Source organism: Neofelis nebulosa, chromosome 13, assembly GCF_028018385.1.
Source record: "Neofelis nebulosa isolate mNeoNeb1 chromosome 13, mNeoNeb1.pri, whole genome shotgun sequence".
Classification (NCBI taxonomy): domain Eukaryota; kingdom Metazoa; phylum Chordata; class Mammalia; order Carnivora; family Felidae; genus Neofelis; species Neofelis nebulosa.
Window position 1 is genome coordinate 24,689,387 of NC_080794.1, and position 20,394 is coordinate 24,709,780.

The following is a 20,394-nucleotide window of genomic DNA, read 5'->3' on the forward strand; positions in this document are numbered from 1 at the left end:
CAGCCATGGGAGGAGGTTGAGGGTGTGGTGGAGCATGTGCCATGTATTTGCCCATTGACATTTCTGCAGATTTAGCAGCCTGGTCCTTCCTTTGATGTCCCACACTTTTCCTGCTATGAACACTTCTTGCCTGCCTATGAACCCTTCTTAGCTGCCTAAGAAGGGTCACTTTCAATGTTCCATTGGCCTGCATTTCTGGAATCTTTCTTTTCTCATTTGATGGTGAGCTTTAGCATATAAGTGGCATGGGTGGAATTTACTTTGTAACTGAATGTAGTGTTAGAAGCAGAGCCAGTTCTCACATCCCTGAGGTTGGATGTTTTTATAGCTTCATAGACTTCATTTCTGGATGGAGCTAAAAGTCACATTTCCAGCAGACTTTCAGCCCATCAAAAAGAAATGCAGGAAGATACAATTATGCACATGCTTATATTGTTGTTTTTTGCAAAACATTCCATCTTCCTCAATCCCAGGGAGTCATGAGAATAAATTTACAGGTGAGTGTTAGTCCAGGTATCCTGGATGACAGGGTAAAATATTGATCCTGTAGATCAAAAGCACAATTAACGTGTGCCTTGGAACTTGGACAACTGCAGGAGTTGTGAGGCTGGGGCTGAAATATCTCCATGGGTGGCAGTTTCAACATAGTACTATCAACTTTTTCTTTTTCTTTTTTTTTTTTTTCCACTTAGGCAAAGCTAAGTGTTGAAGTGTTGGGCAATGTTAGAATTCAGGTAAATGCCTGGGGAAGTTAATTTCCTTCTATTCTTCTGCCTGCTGCTTAACTTTCTTCCAATTCAAATCATTCTATTTTCTTTTCAATGACTCACGTTTTCTCTATTACTTTTCAGCATTGGGGTATTGAAACCTCCATGAAAATTTTTACTTTTCCAAATATTTTTTTTTAATCAGAAGTCTGTATTATTGAAATAGTAAAAGAACCCGCGGATGCCTTCTGGCAACTAGATATTCTCTGCTCTTGACTTCTGGAAAACACAAAACTGCTCCTCTTTTGATGAGAAAGCAATAAAAGCCTGAACATGACTTGTGCTTTGTGTCATGGAACTTGGGCAAGTCAGTTTGGATCTATGTGCTTCATTTGTCCATAGGTATAAATGTGTGTGTGTTGGGGAAGAAAGACAGATTAACAGAGAGCAAATGAGATCAGTAGTTTTCTGAGCCTTTAAAACCCTAAGATTATGGAAGAAAAAGTTTGAGCTAGTAAGAATCCTCTGTCCTTTTTCAGCTCGAACAACTCTGTTGTTATTAGTTTTCTGTAAGGCCTTTCTGTGTTCGAGTTTATTTGAAAGATGGTTTCTGTTGTTTTAAATGTGAAAACTACCAGCATCAATGAGTCTTAGACTCCTTCCACTTCTAATATTTTATGTTACCTACATGTAATCAGATAGTCCCAAATTAGTGAGAAAGCACTGTGTGGTTAAGAACACCATCTCTGTCAGATGTCCTTGTCTTTGAATCATAACCATACCCTACAGAGGGTCTTCAGTAATGTTATCCTCTCAAGGACCTAGTCATTATCTTATTTATAATGGAGATAATAGTTGTGTCAGTCTCATAGGATTGTGGTGAGAACCAAATTAGATAGTTAACAGTGTTCAGCAAATCATAAATATGCAATATGTGATAGGCATTATTATTAATCTGAAGAAACATTGGCTTTATCCATGGTATACAAATCTTCCTTTATTACATCATTTATGTTTATTCCAAATAAGCTTCTCCTAGAACCAATTCTCAAAGCATTAAAATAGAATATCTAATACTCTGCTACTCGTTTATCTTGACATCAAAAGTACATTTATATAATTTTAGAATGTTCACTTAAGTGCAAACTGATCTGTAAAATATAATTCACCATAACATGGCTATGTAGGTTTTCAGCCAAAAGTTTTAAGTGAGAAGTTAGAATGAAAAAAATTTAAGATGAAATGAATGGTTTCTATGGATGATGCTTTGCTGGAAATCAGCTTCTCATAAAATTTAAGCATATATTTGCAGAACTTTATTTTTCTTTTAGTCTTTGGGTCTCAATTTCTTGATCTGCAAGGTAAAGGGACTGGACCTAGTAATTTTTCAGGTTCAATATTTATGATTTTCTAGGTTTTCAGATTATTGTCATGGAATATGGCATTCCAATCAATTTGTCTCATTTCTCCAGGCATCTGTCTCCTTAGCTGTAAATTGAGAAAAGAATGTTTTTAGCTTTCAGCTACATTTAATTCCAGCATTAGAATTTTGACTTTTTATGATGGTCCTCAGTAACTCTTTAGATACATAATCATCTGAAGTGTATCACAAAATAATTTCTAGGTTTAAATTTCTAGGTGCATAGTTAAAAGCTTATTAACCTGTATCAGGCAAAATCTGGGTGCCCACCAGGACAAAATGATGGAAGGACACATTTTCTGCTATAAGGAACTCAGACATCAGACCTATGATGATGATGTGATAATGATGATAATCATGGCTTACGTGGGCTTACATGATAAAACTTTATTTTTTATTTTCTCCTTCCCCTCTTACTACTACTCCTTCTAGCTCCTTTTCTATTACATTGTCATATCCTTGATCACAAATGTTAGAATTTGTGAAAGGCTCTTTCCTTGGTTCTCCCTTTTTCTAATTCTCTTCTCTTTCCCTAGACGGTTTTACCCATGCGTATGGCTAATTACTAACCTATAAACAAATAAAATGTTTTTATCTCCAGTCGAGATCTCTTTTCTGAACTCTGGACCATATATCCAGTTGCTTACTTGATATATCTTCTTGGGGGTCTCAGTGGCACCTCAAATTCAATATTCCCAATTCAACTTCATCTTTCTTCCAGAGAAGTCAATCCCTTTCCAGTGTTTCTATTTTAGCTAATGGTACCTATCTTTCTCCAATTATGTTAGCCAAAACTTGAGAGTCATTCTTGACATTTCTCTCTCCATCACCTCTTGCCCAATCAATCACCAATCAGCTGGTGACATTTACAATCACAATATTTCTCAAATCCTCTCAGATTTCTCACCTTCACCACACTAGGTAAGCTACCAATATCTATTATCTAAACTTCCTAGATAGTCTCTTTTTTTTTTTTTCAACTTTTTTTTTTTTTCAACTTTTTTTTTTTATTTTTGGGACAGAGAGAGACAGAGCATGAATGGGGGAGGGGCAGAGAGAGAGGGAGACACAGAATCTGAAGCAGGCTCCAGGCTCTGAACTGTCAGCACAGAGCCCTATGCGGGGCTTAAACTCATGAACTGTGAGATCATGACCTGAGCCGAAGTCAGTTGCTCAACTGACTGAGCCACCCAGGCGCCCCAGCCATGTTTTCTTTTTAAAATGCTATCTAAGAGGCTTTACTTAAAGCCTCTACATGGCTTCTTTCTGTTCTAAGGATAAAGACAAAACTGAACTACAGGGCTTACATACTCTACTCTTTCCTTCTTGTCCCTCAGCTAGCACCATCTAATTCCTTGTTTTCTTGTGCCAGCTTTGCTGATTTTCTTTTAGGTCGTCCAATGGAGGAATGTACACTGTCTCCTCCAACCACAGGACCTTTGCTTATGCTGATCCTTTTGAGAACCAATATAGTTTGGTGGCTAAACATACAGCACCTGAAGTCTAATATTTAAGGGAGACTTCCTGGGTTCAAATCCCGATTTTACAACTTACTTAGTAGGGTAAACTTGGGTAAATTATTTTACCTCCCGTGCCTCAGTTTTCTCAACTGGAAAACAAGGATAATTGCAATATCTACAGTCAGGGATGTTAGGATGATCAAATAATCATTTGCAGGGAAGGCCCCACTCTCCTCTTTCTTGCCCAGTTAATTTCTTCTCAAACTTCTGTCTAGTCCCAGGGTCACTTTCTTTGAGAAGCCTCCACTGACCTCTCTGATCGAATCTAATTATTCCTTTACAGCTTTGCTCATATCTTGAATGTCTTATTTGTAATGCTTCATATAGGTACAATTTTATATTTTTCTGAATGATTTATTTTGGTCAACAGTCTTTCTCCCTGGAATGTCAACTCCAGGAGCCTGGGGATGGTGTTTGTTTTTGTTAACTCTTCTTTCCGCCTAACACAAAATCCAGCACATTCGTTTCCCCCAAAATAGTTCTTGACAGAAAAAGATGCTAAACATCCCTGATTGAAGGCTCCTTGATAACCTCTTTCCGTGTTTAAGTCAGTGCTTTGCATACTAATTAATAAGTTCAGAGAAGGAAAGCATGGTAGTCAATCAAGCAGTTAAGCTGTATATCTGCTGCCAGTTCTTCAGCAAGGGACTCTGAGCAGGAAGGTTTTCTGCTTAATAAAGTAGGGATTTTGTGGAAATTATGTGTCAGGTACATGGACCTGGGTTTGATTCTTGGCTCCATTATTTGATGCTGTGTGACCTTGGTCATGTCACTTGACTTCCCACAGTCTTAGTTACCTCATCTGTCAGTACACCACAGTACACAGCACAGTCAATTGTTGTTACCTAGGCAACTGAGCCTAATGAGTTTCGATTGACCTGAAGTATACCTTGCCCCTTGTGTAATCCAGTAATTCTCCCTCTGTGGCGCAGTAAGAAACTGCCTTCCCATCCAACCCCCACCCCCTAAAAGAGTTAAACAAAAATTCCATGCTTTTGGTCAGAAAACAAACAGGGATACATCAGTGCGAATGCAAAATAGAGTCCCAAAGGCATCCCTAATCAAGGAAGTTTCTTCTCTGGTGCTTCAAGTCTCAAGTTTGAAGGTGACAGTGGGTGGGGCGGCCTGGGCAGTTAGGATTATAGGGTCATTTGCTGGTTCTCATCTATGAGACTGACCCTGAGAACAGAGAAAAGCCCTCGGTCCCTGAGGCTGCGCAGATGCCAATTGGATCCAGCTAACCACCATTTCAATCTCTGAGGTTCTTTTATCCGCCCCCACCCACTACCCCTTTTAAATCAGCTGAATCCATTTCTTGAGAATCACATAGAAAATGACTCCTTACTCATCTCATTCAGGAAAAAAAATCCCTTTCCTCACAATAAAGACTAAGCTCCTTGTCCGCTTCTCTTGCAGCTGGCCACTTTGCTGTGATGAGAGGAGTAATCCGGGTTTGAACTTCAGTGAAGGAATGAACTGCGTGTAAGCAATGACCACAGTGATGTCTGCAAGCCATGGATATTGTTTCTTCCGCTAGTCTTCTCTTTTCTCCCTCCTCCTGTTTCAAACTCGTGGAACCAACCGGGGCTGTGAGTTTCAGGGTGTAGTGTAAGTAAAAGGGAATCGTGAGGGCGCTTGGTGTGCGTTCAGAAGGTGTTGTGCTTAAACCTGGCGAGTGTCTGTGCGTGAAGAACTATTAAAGTATGCGTGCGGGACCAGACTTGTGCAAGTAAGTGCAGAAAAGCGGTAGTGTGTACGTGGTGAGTGTGCGCGCGCGAGTGTGTCCGAGCGCCAGGGGCGGCCCGCCCGCGCGCCCGCCCGCCTCGGCTTCCCGTGGGCCGGCGGGGCCAATGAGCGCGCGGCGGCAGGGGCGGCGGGCGGGGAGGGGGCGCCGGAGCCCTGCGGATGGAGGCGCGGGCGGCGAGGCGCGTTCATTCCGCGCGGGCGTTGCTGGCTGGGGGAGGCGCAGTCACTGGCCTGGGATTGGGGCCGGGACTTGGGGTGGCGGGCGGCTCCCGGGGCTGGGATGCGCCGGGGGCTCCGTGGCAGCAGCGTTGGCGGAGGCGTCGGCGGCGGCCGGGGGACGAGGTAGCGCCGCGGCGCGGGGAGCCAGTCGAGCCGGGCCGGCGAGCGGAGGCGGCGGCGCAGGCAGAGCGGCGGCCGGAGCCCGAGCGCCGCGCGCCCACCATGGCCGCCCAGGGAGAGCCCGGCTATCAGGCGGCTCAGTCGGACCCGGGCTCCAACAGCGAGCGTAGCACTGACTCGCCCATGCCAGGTTCCGAGGACGACCTGGTCGCCGGGGCGCCCTTGCATAGTCCTGAGTGGAGCGAGGAACGCTTCCGCGTGGACAGGAAGAAACTTGAGGCCATGTTACAAGGTAGGCATCCCCCGCGTTCTCCGACTCCCCGTCGGAACCCGTACTCCTTCCCGGACATCCCTGTCCCGCGCCCAGCTCCCTACTCCAGGGACAGCCGACTTAGTTCCCCGGTCCCCTCCCCCGCGGAACTGCAGGACACCCAAGGAGTGAAGACCTCACGGGACTCTCCACCCTTCCACACCTCTCCGGTCTCCAGGCACCGGGAGCCTTGTGCTAACTTGACCCGGCTTCAGAAAAGCCAAAGGCCGAGTTTGTACCGGCGCGCCCGAGTTGTGTTCTTGGATACTTTGGAGATGCCAACTTTAGTCCGGACACCCGGGCTGTGCCATCAGGACCCACTAGGACCGCACAGAGTATGCGTGACTCTATCCCCACTCGCTGATAGCCTTGAATTCTACCTCTGAGCCCCTCTCTGTTTCTCCTCTTGTCAGTATCCACTTCCTCCAGCTGAGGGGCCTTGTTTAGCTATTGGGAAACACTGCCCGTGTCAGAATTTAAGATAGGAGTTCCCTCCCCTCCACCCTCCACGGGGCGGTAAAGAGGGGCCTGGATGGGGGTAAGCAGCCAGAGTGTGGGGATTGTGTCAGCTCAATGCTGCTGGGTTGGAGGACACCGTGTGTTCAGCTCCTGACAGGCTTATAAAACAGATCCTGAGTTACACTCAGTTCATGAAAATCTTCCTGTACTATGAATATCTGTCTTACACAATTTGTGTGTGTGTGTGTGTGTGTGTTTAATTACCTAGTTTCTCTGGGACTTTCCCAGGCACAATAGCTTTAACCATATCGGACTGGAAACAAATGGTGAGTTTTAATGGGATGGTTGGTTTCTCAGAGTGAATGCTAAAATGTCCAAGGTCATTTTGACCTTCCTTAAAAATGTTAATTACTAGCCTACCTGTAAAGCCACCAATGTGGTCATTTCCCTTCTCCAGAAAAAGAGTAGTTTGAATGACTGTGATTCTGTAGAGGACCAGGCATTAATTTGATTAAGGATGTATGATGGGTTCATTCAGTGGCTAGTACCCTTATATCATTAGAGGATTGGAGCTTTCCAACTATCTTTTGTGGCTTTGTGCATAACCTACTTTGACTTTATCAGTCAATGCATCACAACATGGAGATTTTTAGCCCTCCCTGGAGATTTTAGCCTCCCCAGTGGCTTTTAAAACAATTAAGCGGGTTATTTTAAGAGAGAACAACATATTTTCCAAGACAATAACTGGGTAGAAACAAACGGCAGGAGTGTTTGGCTGGCGATTGTGGATGAACTGCAAACTCATCTCCCTTGTTGCTTATTGTTATTGATAAACATCCCTAGTGCTTAATGTGTCTTTCTCTCTTGTTCTCTCCCCCGTCCCCGCTTTAAATTATATAATTTTCTAGAGAGTTACTTCTGTGATAAACTGTTCAAATATGGATAATGTATTGCAGATTTAGAAATTAAATTATAGTAGATTTGGAAATTAAAGTTGTATTTCAGTAATACATTTTATTTCATTTGTTCCCTGGTTCTTTTTCCTAGTTTCTGATTGTAAAACAAAGTATTAAGTTTATTCGTAAAAATATTGTGAGATTGTTTGGATCAAACTGATAGAGTACATACCCATCCTTTGACCAAGTTTCCAGTTTGTTTCCTACACGAGTGTGGAATGATGTGAAAGGTGGATCTTATAATAACACTATATCTTCCTTACCTGTTCACACAGGTAGTGACAGTGATGTTAGTTTCTAGGAAACCCTCGTGTATGACTTGAGCTTTAGAAGTGGCTTTCTTTGTTTTTTTTTTTTTTTTTTTTTTTTTTTTTTTTTTTTTGAGAGAAAGAGTGAAAGAGCAGGGTGGGTGGGGGGAGAGGAGGGGAGAATGGCAGAGAGAGCGAAAAAGAATGAATCTTAAGCAGGCTCCATGCCTTGTGCAGAGCCAAACTCCGGGCTCCATCCTGTGACCCTGGCATCATGACCTGAACCAAGATCGAGTGTTGGTTGCTTAAGTGACTGAGCCACCCTGGCTAGAAGTGGGTTTCTTTTTTGAATAAATTAATTTTTTCATTTCGAATAAAATGAAATATGGGTGATACATTTCTTAAATTTGAAGGCTATCCCCTTGTAGATATATTCTGAGATGAGATGGTTTAAAATTGCTTCACAGAGATAGTTTCTTTTATAGAAAGTCCTAAAAGAGTTAATATTTATTCAACAATCTGTATATAATGAAATATTTACATTTCAGCCCCAAAGAATTCTTTAATGCTTGAACATAGCGCTTTGATTAGCTTCCTAGAAATCATCAAGAAGTGGATTATGCATTCCGAGAAAGTAAATTTTGAACACGTTTGACAACAGAACCTAGTGCACAGTGTACCAAGGCATTTTGTGATGCATGCTTCCTAGTGTTAAATTATGTAGAACTACTGTGTTTGAAGGAGTAAGACTGGTTTTCTGAACAAAACATAATCCTGTGTCTCTTTGTTTTAAACCAGATGATTATAGCAAGAGTGGGCAGTAGAATCACTCAAACCTAGATTCAAATCCCACAGACCTTGGGACAGTTCCTGGGCTTGCCTTTGTCTCAATTTGCTCATCTCTAAATGGGACTGATAATTAGTATTTCTTTTACGGTAGGTACTATGAGAATTAAAAGAGATATGCCTGATAAGCTAAAAACTTGCCACACTGTTGGTAAATAAGAGCTTAATATAGGTTAGTTGCTTTTATTATTATTAATAGTAAGTATTACAGCATGGATTCAAAAGATTTCCAGCACCTGTTATAATTTCTGACCTGTAGTGCAATTTCATATTGTAGAAGTAAAATATACACCAAGATAGGAAGTTTGGTAAGTCAACAAATATTCGAATATTGTTAGATATTCTTGGGTGTAAAACTTTTCATTTGGAAAGTTCCAAATTAGTATTTGCCTGGTTGGATTTCTCATTATTGTGAATTTGGTTTGCCATTTTTCTTTCCATAATTGCCTTAAAATAATGTGTAGAATTCCAGTTCAAATCAGGATAAATAAGATGATCTGTCTTTAAGTCTACATAGTGCAAATTGGTGATTATAATGCTTGGAATTTGTTTCTAGAGAGACTGTCCTGGGGGCAAGTTAATCTTTAATGGGTTGCATTTTTATTAGTAGAGAAATTCTTCTACGCAATGGACCAAAAATTCAGTGATGTTAAAATATGGGCAGTAGGGCACTGATCAAAGAAATTAAATACCATTCTTGGATGATCAGTGAATCTCAAAAGAACTGATACACATAAAAACCACCAGGCTGAAAATGAAGGGAAAAAATCAGTAATTTTTCTTTCTTTCTGTCTTTTTTTTTTTTTTGGTTTAATAACTACTTTGGAACAGCCATGCAGAGTATCTGACATTTTTGTTCAAGTGTAAATGAAGATTATCAACTTTATTAGTCAATGGTTTTATAAATGGGAATTATTTTCAAGTTTATTTAAGTTAATGGTCAGCCTTGGAATGGATACCATGGACAGCACTGTTTAATCATAAAGAAAAATTGTTTTTAATTTATTTACTAATTTTCAAAAATTAGATTTCATGCCTTGTGTGAGATAATAGTATTAATTCATTTAAGTCAAGGAAATGTGAGTTATAGTATAGAAAGATGGAGGAGAATGGTGTAAAGTCAGAAGAGTCAGAAATACAGTTTTGGTGTTTTCTAGAGACCCTGAGAGGCAAATGTAGAATTTGTATATTTATACTTTTCTCTCTCTTTCTGTCTCTCTTTGAGGCTGTTTTACATCTTACTGTTACACTTCTCTTTTTATGTTGAAAAACATAACACATGTGCCATATAATTAAAAATTCCAATAGGTGCCTGGGTGGCTCAGTTGATTAAGCGTCTGACTCTTGATTTCAGCTCAGGTCATGATCTCCTGACTGGGTTCCTGAGATTGAGCCCCACATAAGGCTCTGTGCTGGTGGCACTGAGCCTACTTGGGATTCTCTCTGTCCCCTTCTCTCTCTGCCCTTCCCTTACTGGTACTCTCTCTCTCAATAATAAATAAACATAAAAAATTAAAAAAATTCCTACATATAGTTTAGAAGCATAGGCATTTTCAAAATTTCAAATCCCTTGTTTCATTATAGAAAGAATGGAGTGTTACAAGGTGGGAAATGTCCTGTTTTCATGAACTGAGGTTGACATCTGGTGGGCTTTTAGGATATTGCTGTTAAAGACTTTAAAAACCATGTTGCATTTTTACAATGATAGGCAAAATGGGAATCATTTACTTCTGCTTGCTTGAGTAGCAGAACTAGCCACTAAAACAGGTTATCACACATCATTGATTAAAAAAGTAAGAGCAGCATTAATGTTATTTCTTTAATTCAGCAAGTAAAATGAATCTTTAGTGAAGATGGTCTTATTTTTTAGATGTTTTGTGTGAGAAATACGAAGCACAAATATGTGAAAATTAGGGACTACTGAAAAGGAAGATAAATACGAGCTCAGCTGAATATAGTTTTCTAGCTAATGCTTGATTAAGGCTAATACAACAAGAGCAAATCTAATAACCTAATGAAGTTTAGTGGTTAAAAGCACAAGGCTCTGGGCCCAATGTGGATTTGAGTCTCAGTGCTGCCTTCTAATAGGGAAATAGGGAAAATTCATCACCTTCACTCCTTTTTCTAAAAGGAGTTGTTAATAGTTCTTGGATCTTGAGGTGGTTGTGACAATTAAGAGAAAAAAGATGTATGTAAAACATTACAGGGCTGGAAGTGCTGAATAAATGGATAATAACTCTATTATAAACCGTAATTCATAAAATGAACATTCTTATATTGAAAATAAAAATCAGGTGTACTGGAAAATGAATTAAAATGGTCTTATGATAGATTAATAATCATAGCTATCTAAATATTATTGGCCTTCCTGGCAGCTCACAGTATGATGAGTGTATTAGCTTCTTGTAAAGGTGGTTGAGTATATACTGAGTAAAATTATATTAGACATGAGTGTGAAATTCCAGATTTTGCTCAGGATGAGATGGCTTTACACCCTGTTTAGTTGTCCTTGCCTTAAGTATTTTTCATTTTTTGAAGGGTCCTGAGCCAGTCACTTCTGAAATTTTTACTAAAGAGTAGATGAAAAATCAATCTCCTTTCTAGTTTTATGTTGCTCTGAATTTGTCATTCATCGGTATCTGGAAAGACACTTCTTTCAAAGTCTGTGTCTGGGCTTACATGTTCTATTTGCTCACTTGTAAAATGGGGACAGCAGTAGTCCTATCTTCTGGGAATGTTGTGGGCACTGAATGAGACACTGCATGTGAAAACCTGAGCCTAGTTCCAGGCACATGGTGCTTAGTAGGTGTTAGTGCAACAGCAGCTCTGTGCCCTGTGATGGATAAAGATTTCAAAACCTTAGAAAACAAATGCTTGCCAGTTTTGTTTGTTTGTTTGTTTGCTTGTTTGTTTTTTCAAAGCTGCCTGTAAGTCCCTTTTGTTTAGGGGAAGGGGAGATTTAATTTTTAGGTGTAGTCTTTCTCCAATCAGAAAGTTAGGACAATTGTAGTGGAGTCAGAGAGCAGAACTGAAGGTTAAGATCGCTTTATAAACAATGAAAATGTACGTCAGTGGTTGTGTAGCTTGACAGTAAAGAGCTCAGGAGCTGCTGTTAGAGTGGCCCATATTGGGGTCTGCACTTTGCCTCTAGTAGGGTTCCTGTAAGGTTAAAAGGAGATGGGTGTTAAGTCCCTGCCCTCATGGGCATCGAGGACACACTCTCAGTAAACGCATGGACTCTCAGTAAATCTTAACTTTGTGAAGACTGGAGTTTTGGTGAAGTTGATCATTGATAAGTTAAAACAGAAAGGTTTGTCATATTGATGATTTTAATGGGTGGGAATGTATTTGGCTGTGACTAACAGAAAACTCAACACAGAGTGGCTTAAACAAGCCAGAGGTTTATTTTCTCCACCTAACACAAAACCTGGAGCTAAGAGGTCTCAGCCCTACAATAGTTGTCCCAAGGGCATCAAGGAGCCCAGCGACTACTCTCCTCACCTCCCCACCCTCAAGTGGCTTTTGGCCTCATTGTTGTAGACTGGCCATAGCTATGCCTGGAGGTGCATCTGGGGGTCTGTGCAGGGGAAATGAGAATAAACATTGTTTTCTATTTAAGATTTTGTCAAAGAATTCTCTCTCCTGAAACTTCCATCTGTATTTTTTTGGCCACTCTTTGCTATAAGAGATGCTGGAATTATAACTTTTTTTCCAGCTTCTCTAACCTAAGTAAAGGAGAAAGGGAATCAGAATGGATCCAACCCATTATTTCCCTACAGCGGATGAAGCAGGGGGAATTGTAGCAAAATACGAAGCTGTGATTGAAGCAGCAGAGGCTTGCTTGTATTTGAAGACTGGCCTGCATGGAGAATCCCCAGAGATTTAGATTATTTAGTGGCATTATAGGTAGGTAGAGTTTCTTTCTTGGCATAATCCAGGAATAAACATAAATTCCAAAGACAAAATATCTTTGATCATATAAAGCTCTTCTCATCCTGCTACTGCTTTTACAAACAGGACCTAAGGCCACTAAGTATTGTAGCTTTTTCCTCCACTGTTTTCTCCATATCAGGTACTGGTTTTTTTTTTTTTCTTTTTTTGATTGATAATTACACAACAGTACAAATGCCCATTTTTCCTTTTATTACCCAAGATATCCTTTCTCTCTTCCCTTTTCCTTCCTGCTTGTCACCCATCTCAAATTGCTTTTGGAATTGACAGGTTCAGTGTAGTTCATGTTTCTCTCCTTTTGGGTTTTTGTAGATTGGTTACTGCAGTATTCCGGAATTTGTTCAGAAAGATGAAGTCATTTTGGAGGCAGTTTGATAGTAGAATTATCATCAGATTTGTGCCATGTTTTGCTGTTTGAAATTTTCCAGAATGATGAGCTATTAAAATATACCAGTTGGCTCATTCTTGTTTATTCTGTTTGTTTTAAATATAGTTCTTGGGGCGCCTGGGTGGCGCAGTCGGTTAAGCGTCCGACTTCAGCCAGGTCACGATCTCGCGGTCCGTGAGTTCGAGCCCCGCGTCAGGCTCTGGGCTGATGGCTCGGAGCCTGGAGCCTGTTTCCGATTCTGTGTCTCCCTCTCTCTCTGCCCCTCCCCCGTTCATGCTCTGTCTCTCTCTGTCCCAAAAATAAATAAAAAACGTTGAAAAAAAAATTTGAAAAAAAAAAAATAAATAAATATAGTTCTTAAAAAATGCTTGGGATAACAGTGACCATATGTATTCCTTTATGTAAAATGCTTAATAAACTACCAGGGATGAGGCACAATTGTAATGCTAACTTATAGTGGCTTTTGCTGTGCATGGGGATGACCTTGGCAAGAAACCCTTGTTTTGCTGCAGAAGCCACCAAATTTGATTTTTAACCCTTGTGATACTAACATTCAGGGCAGTATCCAAAATGCATAAACCATTAATAGAAACATTTTGTAGATGTTATTTATACATTTGTAAATACATTTCCTGCCTCCCAAGCTACTAATAACTAGAGGCGATGAAAGCATTTAGTTGTTACCAGTATTAAATCGGTGCTGGCGTATAAAAAGAGAATGCTCACTTTCTAACTGTAAAGTAGTTTTTCTGTTAAAATGAATAAGATAAACCAGACGTTAGTTTGCATATTGAGTTTATGTGAAGCTTAATTGCATCTCTTGTGTAGCAAGATGCTTAAATCTAGGATTTGAAAATTAGCCGTTGCAGTTTTTTTTCTCATTATGAAAGTAATGTGAACTTCTTATAGAATATTCTAAAGTACAAACAAATGTAAAAAAAAAAAAGAGAGAAACCAAATGTCATTCCTAATCTAGCAATAACCACTGATAATATTTTGGGAATCTAGCAATAACCACTGATAGTATTTTGGGAATTATTTTCTGGTCTTTAAAAAATATGTCCACACATAATTTATTTTTACAACAGATATTGAGTTCCTACTATATATCAGGTACAGTGTTAGGCTTTGGGGATGCAGACAAAACCAAGGTGGATATAGTCCCTACCGTTCTGTGTCTTGTGTCCCTTGCATTCTAAAGTGGGATCACACCCAGTTTTCACTTAACATTGTGTCATGAGTATTTTCCATTTCATTAAAGATTTTGAAGAGCATGGTTTTAAATGGATATGAACTCTCCCCTTGACATATCATACTTTGCTTAAACATAGCATTTTTTTGTGCGTGTCTGGGAGTGGGAAGAGCCTAATGTTTTTACTCAGATTGCCCAAGATTCAGATCCTGGGCAGATTAATAATTCCTGCCCGGACCAGTAAATAACTTCTCTGAGCCTCAGTCTTCTTATCTCTAAAAGGGGGATAAAAGTATCTTCTAAGTTGTGAGGATTAGAAATACTGTGTGTAAAGCACCTACCAGTGCCAGATGCAGTGCATATACTCAAAAAATTGCAGATGATAAATATTAATACTGCTGTCCTAAACACTCTTGCCTAAAAATGTTTTTTGCATCCTTGATTATTCACATAGGAAAAACTCTTACTAGTGAAATTTTGGGGGTAAAGGGCATGAGCATTTTAAGACTTTTGATAAAGATTGTAAAATTATTTTCCAGAAAAAGTTTCACAGGTTAGGCAAGAAGAGACAATAGATTTGCAGGATGTCTGCTCCTTGTGCTTGTGCTCTTACAACCTGGCTTGTTTGAGCTGATAGTGGTGAGAAATTAGGATGTAATTGAATTACCTATCTAGAGTTAGAGCTCTGTATGTTTCCTTCACTGAAAATTTTGAATGGTGTTTATTTTACTGGATTAACATGTCTTTGGATCAATAGTTCTTAAAATCTGTATGCATAAAAATCTGTATGCATAGAAAGGCAAACTCTGGGCCTCTCTTGGAGATTCTGATTGTGTAGGTTTGAAGATTGTAGTGGTGGTTGGAATCTGCATTTTGAAAAGAATCTCTTGTGAGTCTGATGTAGGTGATCCTAGGACTTTGTACTCTTTGAGAAACATTGCTACATAGATGATGATGATCAGAATTAAAAAGCTCCAGATCCTTTTCTTTCTTTGATTTCCTTTATGTTTGAAGCCAGTACTTTCTCCATGTTAAACCATCTTGAAGCATTTTAGTCTAGCATAATTTGTTACTGGCACACCATCGTTTACAGTGGCTTGTTGTAAGGGACTTGAGAAGAGCCCAAGCCTATATATTCCTTTGCGGGAGTATATTGTCTTTATTATTGCACAGGAGTCTCAGAATAAATGTAATTTTCCTACAGACTCCCATTAAGTTAGGTGTAACAGACACCTACCTATTTAATATATTATGAAATAATCTAAAAGGACACATTTGTTGTTACAGAAGTTTAAAAAGCAATATGAAGGGAACTTTTTTTAATTTTTTTTTTTTAATTTACATCCAAATTTAGCATGTAGTGCAACAATGATTTCAGGAGTAGATTCCTTACTGCCCATTTAGCCCATCCCCCCTCTCACAACCCCTCCAGTAACCCTCTGTTTTTTCTCCATATTTAAGGGTCTCTTATGTTTTGTCTCCCTCCATGTTTTTATATTATTTTTGCTTCCCTTATGTTCATCTTTTGGTGTGTCTTATCTCATATGAGTGAAGTCATATGATATTTGTTTTTCTCTGACTAATTTCACTTAGAATAATACCCTCTAGTTCCATTCACATAGTTGCAAATGGCAAGATATCATTCTTTTTGATTGCCAAGTAATTCTCCATTGTATATATATACCACATCTTCTTTAACCATTCATAATTCGATGGACATTTGGGCTCTTTCTATACTTCGGCTATTGTTGATAGTGCTGCTATAAACATTGGGGTGCATGTGCCCCTTCAAAACAGTATACCTGTATCCCTTGGATAAATGCCTATTGGTACAATTGCTGGATCATAGGGTAGTTCTATTTTTAATTTTTTGAGGAACCTCCATACTGTTTTCCAGAGTGGCTGCACCAGCTTGCATTCCCACCAACAATGCAAAAGAGATCCTCTTTCTCCACATCCTCGCCAACGTCTGTTGTTGCCTGAGTTGTTAATATTACCCATCCTGACAGGTGTGAGGTGATATCTCATTGTGGTTTTGATTTGTATTGCCCTGATGAGGAATGACATTGAGCATCTTTTCATGTGCCTGTTGGCCATCTGGATGGCTTCTTTAGAGAAGTGTCTATTCATGTCTTTTGACCATTTCTTCACTGGATTATATGTTTTTTGGGTATTGAGTTTGATAAGTTCTTTATAGATTTTGGATACTAAGCCTTTATCTGGTGTGTCATTTGCAAGTACCTTCTCCCATTCTGTTGGTTGCCTTTTAGTTTTGCTGATTGTTTCTGAAGGGAATTTTTAAGAATAAAAACAATCATCAATTATCTCACTATCCTAATGGCTGTTTTCACTTTTCTGCCTTGAAAAGTAGTCTTGACATAGAATCCTTGACTATTTGCATAGAGTTTATGTAGTTCATGCTGTAGCATTAACTATTTTGTATTTAGCATTTAAGCTAATAATGCTTTATATTTCTTTTTGATTCTTTTCAGAATTAAAATTTTATAGTTGAATACATTTGGTCAAAAAAATTTTATAGACCACCTTATAGTAAACATGAATTACATTGCTTTTTTTTTTTCCCCTTTGGAACTGTATTCTGAGGGAAAAAAGTTGAGGAATATGGTTACCGAAGAATGGTAGTGATTTTGAAAGCAGCAGCCAACTTTAATTGAGCACTTATGTGTGAGACACTGTTCTGGTGCCTTAGGCCTGTTCAGCAATCCCCACCTCTTATGCTACAATCTGTGAGATACCAGTGCTGTGGGGATCCGTGTTTTACAGACAGAAAGGCTATAATGATCCCTTTAAACTTGGGGCCTGGTTTCTTTTTGGAGTTTTTAGTGGATTTAGATACTCGTTTTCTCCTTAGGGTTGTTGTAGAATTGAAGCTCTTATGCAGTGTGGAGACATACCACATCTGGATCTAAGATGAGAAACTGTACTCCAGAATAGGTTCATGTTTCCCCAGCTCCCTGCAGAAATGCAAAGGAATGTGGTGGTAGGCACAAAGGTAGGTTAGAATTCTCAGTGAGAATGCACGTGTTCCAAAGCTCTGCCTTCTAGTAGCTTTGGTTAACTCTTCTGCTTTCTTCTTCATGAAACAGGGTAATCACATCTCTTTCCCAGGGCTGTGGTGAAGATTATATGATCATGTATACAAAGTTGGCTCACAGTTGTTCCCTGTACATGGCCTATATGTTTCAAATTCATCTCCCATTCTCTCCAGCATCTAGTCCAGTGCTGTGTTTATAGAATAAATGGCCCATGGTGGAGCTCGATTGAAAACTGTTCTATTTTGGGCTGTGGACCTGGCATTGACCTCCTGGAATTGGACTTTAAAGGTAGGGCATGTTCTTGGCCTTAAAAAATACCAACAGTTCTGCCTTACACAAGTAAGGCATAGTAATTGTCCACATGCAAGTTAGTTTTACTTTACCTTTATTCTAGGGACTGTGTAGAATCTTGTATGGTTAGTGATAGTATTTTAGTGAGAGTATTAAATGAGAATATGCAGAATAATTCAGGGAGGTTAATGCTGAATAATTTGTATCTGTATCTGATCTCAATTGTATACATTGAAATTTATCAAGGTTAGCCTAATTATTTGCAGATACTGGATTATCTTTTTCTTACAGGAATACATCTTCAGATACTTGTTTAAATATGATTTTAAAGCATCTCAGATAAGAGACCATCCATTCTTGACATAAGTGGTCTTTTATGTTAGTTTGCTCATTGCACTAGGATACTCACTGAAGTCCTTTTGATTAGAAGGAAATAAACCATTCCTCTCAGAAGAGTGGGTTAGTCAGGTAACTTGAGTTCATGATCTAGTCTTGCCATTGACCATGTACAAATCATTTAACCTCTCAGGGTTTTGGATTAGATGCCCCCTCAAATGCCCTCCAGTTTTAGTGTTCTGAGTCTTTTGCACAGCATACACTACAAGCCCAGCAGTGCCTGGCATGTGGTGTTGGAGGCTGAGTCTACATACATGAGTGGTTTGGGTAGGATACCACACATGAGCTTTCACAGCAAATGGGGGAAGAGGGTACAATGAAAATGTTTGGAATATCTTGGTTTTGGAGGAGCAACTGCTCAAAAGACAGCTGACTGTGAGCTGACATCTTGGCAGTCAGGTTTACAGTGCCTATGGGCTAGATGTTAGCTAATTTAAGGTTTTTGATAGTAAGGTTTAAGGTTTTTGATTTAAGGTTTTGCATTAGATGAGCAAAGGATATTGTATGCTTCCCTAAGTAGCATATTCTGGTCACATTTTCCTTCTCTGCCAAAATGTCCAATTATCAAGCTTCATGTGCCAAGATTTGCATATGTCATATAAACCACTAGAGAAGTATAGTAGGGGAATATAATAATGTTCATTAGAGTAAAATCTCAATTAAAAAGATATGTATCTGTATGTCCAAATTTTAAGTATTTTCAGAATTATTTTAATTGCTTGTTCATTATTGAGAACTAACACAATATTTCTTTTGTACAGAAGACCACCATAGCTTGTGTTGTTTATTTTTTGGGTTGGTCCCTTTATCATATTCTGAGCTTTTGAAGTACCATTTAGGCAAAATCAGTATTTTGGCAAGAAATTGTTATCTCTTGTGGTTTTTTTAAAGGTTATTTTATCTTGAGAGAGAGAGAGTGCGAGCCTGCTCAAGTGGAGGAGGGGCAATGAGAGAGGGAGAGAAGCCCAAGCAGGTTCTACACTGTCAGCATGGAACCTGACACAGGGCTCAATCCCATGAACCATTAGATCATGACCTGAATCCAAATCAAGAGTCAGATGCTTAACCCACTGAGCCACCCAGGTGCCCCTAGATATTGCTATCTTTTAAATTGTTTGATTATAATGATCTAATTTAAAAAGCCAGAAAAATATATGTTTAGCTTGAGTGTTGCAGGAGGAATCATATAATGGAATGTTTATTTAATCCAGGGGGAATGCTTTTCTTAATTTTTTTTTTTAATATTGGTAAATGAAACCCAAGATTAGCATCAATCTAAAGTTTTAATTTTTATTTTTTTATGGGATTTATAATTTAGTGTAACATTGCTGGCAGTCATATTTTCACCTAAAAAGAAAGATTGCTTTCAAAAATATATTTACAATCAATGAATGGACTTCTGAGATGCATTATCTATGGAAAATATGTTTGACCAAGTCAAAACATCTAGTCTTGAGCAACAAATTTATAAAAGTGGATTTGAATTTGAAGGAAGTTCTGCATAAATTATTAGCTTTCAAGCTTGTAAAAATTATCTTTTATTATAAATCATTAGGAATAGTGAGCCATCTGAAAAACCCAATGGGAAATTACTGTATGTGTTAAAAAAATCATGAGGTCATGTTATGAGACTTCACAAGTGAATAAGGATTTTTACCTTTAAGAGGAATACAGTCAGGTGGAAGAGAAGAAACCCACCTATACTCAATAACAGAAAAGAAAAGTAGATCCCATGGAGTAAGGCCCTGCTTACATAATGTGCTTCTTAGCCTGGGGTCGCCTACCTCTGTCCCTCAAGGCTAGTACTTGTAGCAGCTAGTTTATTTGGGAAATAGTCTCAAGGAGAGGAGGTGAGGGAATAAGGAGAGTCAAATGGGGAAGAAGAAGCCAAAGCCAATACAATGATACATTATTGACTTGGTTACTTCTGAGGGTGACTATTATTTCTGCTGAGTCCCAGAGACTACATCCCTAAATCACCCATCCCAGGGATTAAAAGGAGAAGCCATTTGTCTAAAAGTTTCTATCCCTCTTTCAAAAGGATTGAGGGTTGCCCCATGAAGTTTGCCTTCTCAGAAATTCTAGGTTACATATGTGTGATACCTCTTGACCTTGCATGCATCCAACAAACTTCGAGAACAGGAAGTGATAAGTCTGTTTGGAGTAAGATTGAGATGAGGCACTGTTAGCACAAAGTGGGTTGACACCTGCACAGAGTCATTAACTATAGCTGACTGGAGTCAGAGATGAAGTGTGGTGGAGGTGAGATGGTATATAACATAGTCTGTACAGTATAATAATTTTGTATATTTTAGGTGCAAAAAAATTCAGAAAGAGAAGTGGGTGTTTGAAATATGTTATACCTTTTCTAAATCAAAGACCAGTCTTCACTATAAATTTTTGATGACTGCTGTTGTGTATGTTTCCACTGAGTTTGTTATAATGTGACATTACAGAGATAACTGGTCTGTTCTCAAAAAGAAGGTGGAGTAGACAGCTCTAGAACTCACTCCCTTACAGAAACACTGACTTAGCAATATACAGTCCAAAAATCCATTATGAGAATGCT

General features: G+C 39.2%; 1 protein-coding gene across 3 annotated transcripts in view; it reads left to right on the forward strand.

Moving 5' to 3' along the window:
• Positions 1 to 5,572: 5,572 nt before the first annotated feature.
• BICC1 (BicC family RNA binding protein 1) overlaps positions 5,573 to 20,394 on the forward strand; it is a 299,149-nt gene continuing 284,327 nt past the window's right edge. For 2 of the 3 annotated variants that reach the window (XM_058696372.1, XM_058696373.1), the window contains exon 1: positions 5,573 to 6,024. In XM_058696372.1, the coding sequence (XP_058552355.1) occupies positions 5,835 to 6,024 (190 nt within the window). In that variant the 5' untranslated portion in view covers positions 5,573 to 5,834. The remainder of the gene's footprint in view (positions 6,025 to 20,394) is intronic. The other variant, XM_058696371.1, reaches the window with a different exon arrangement.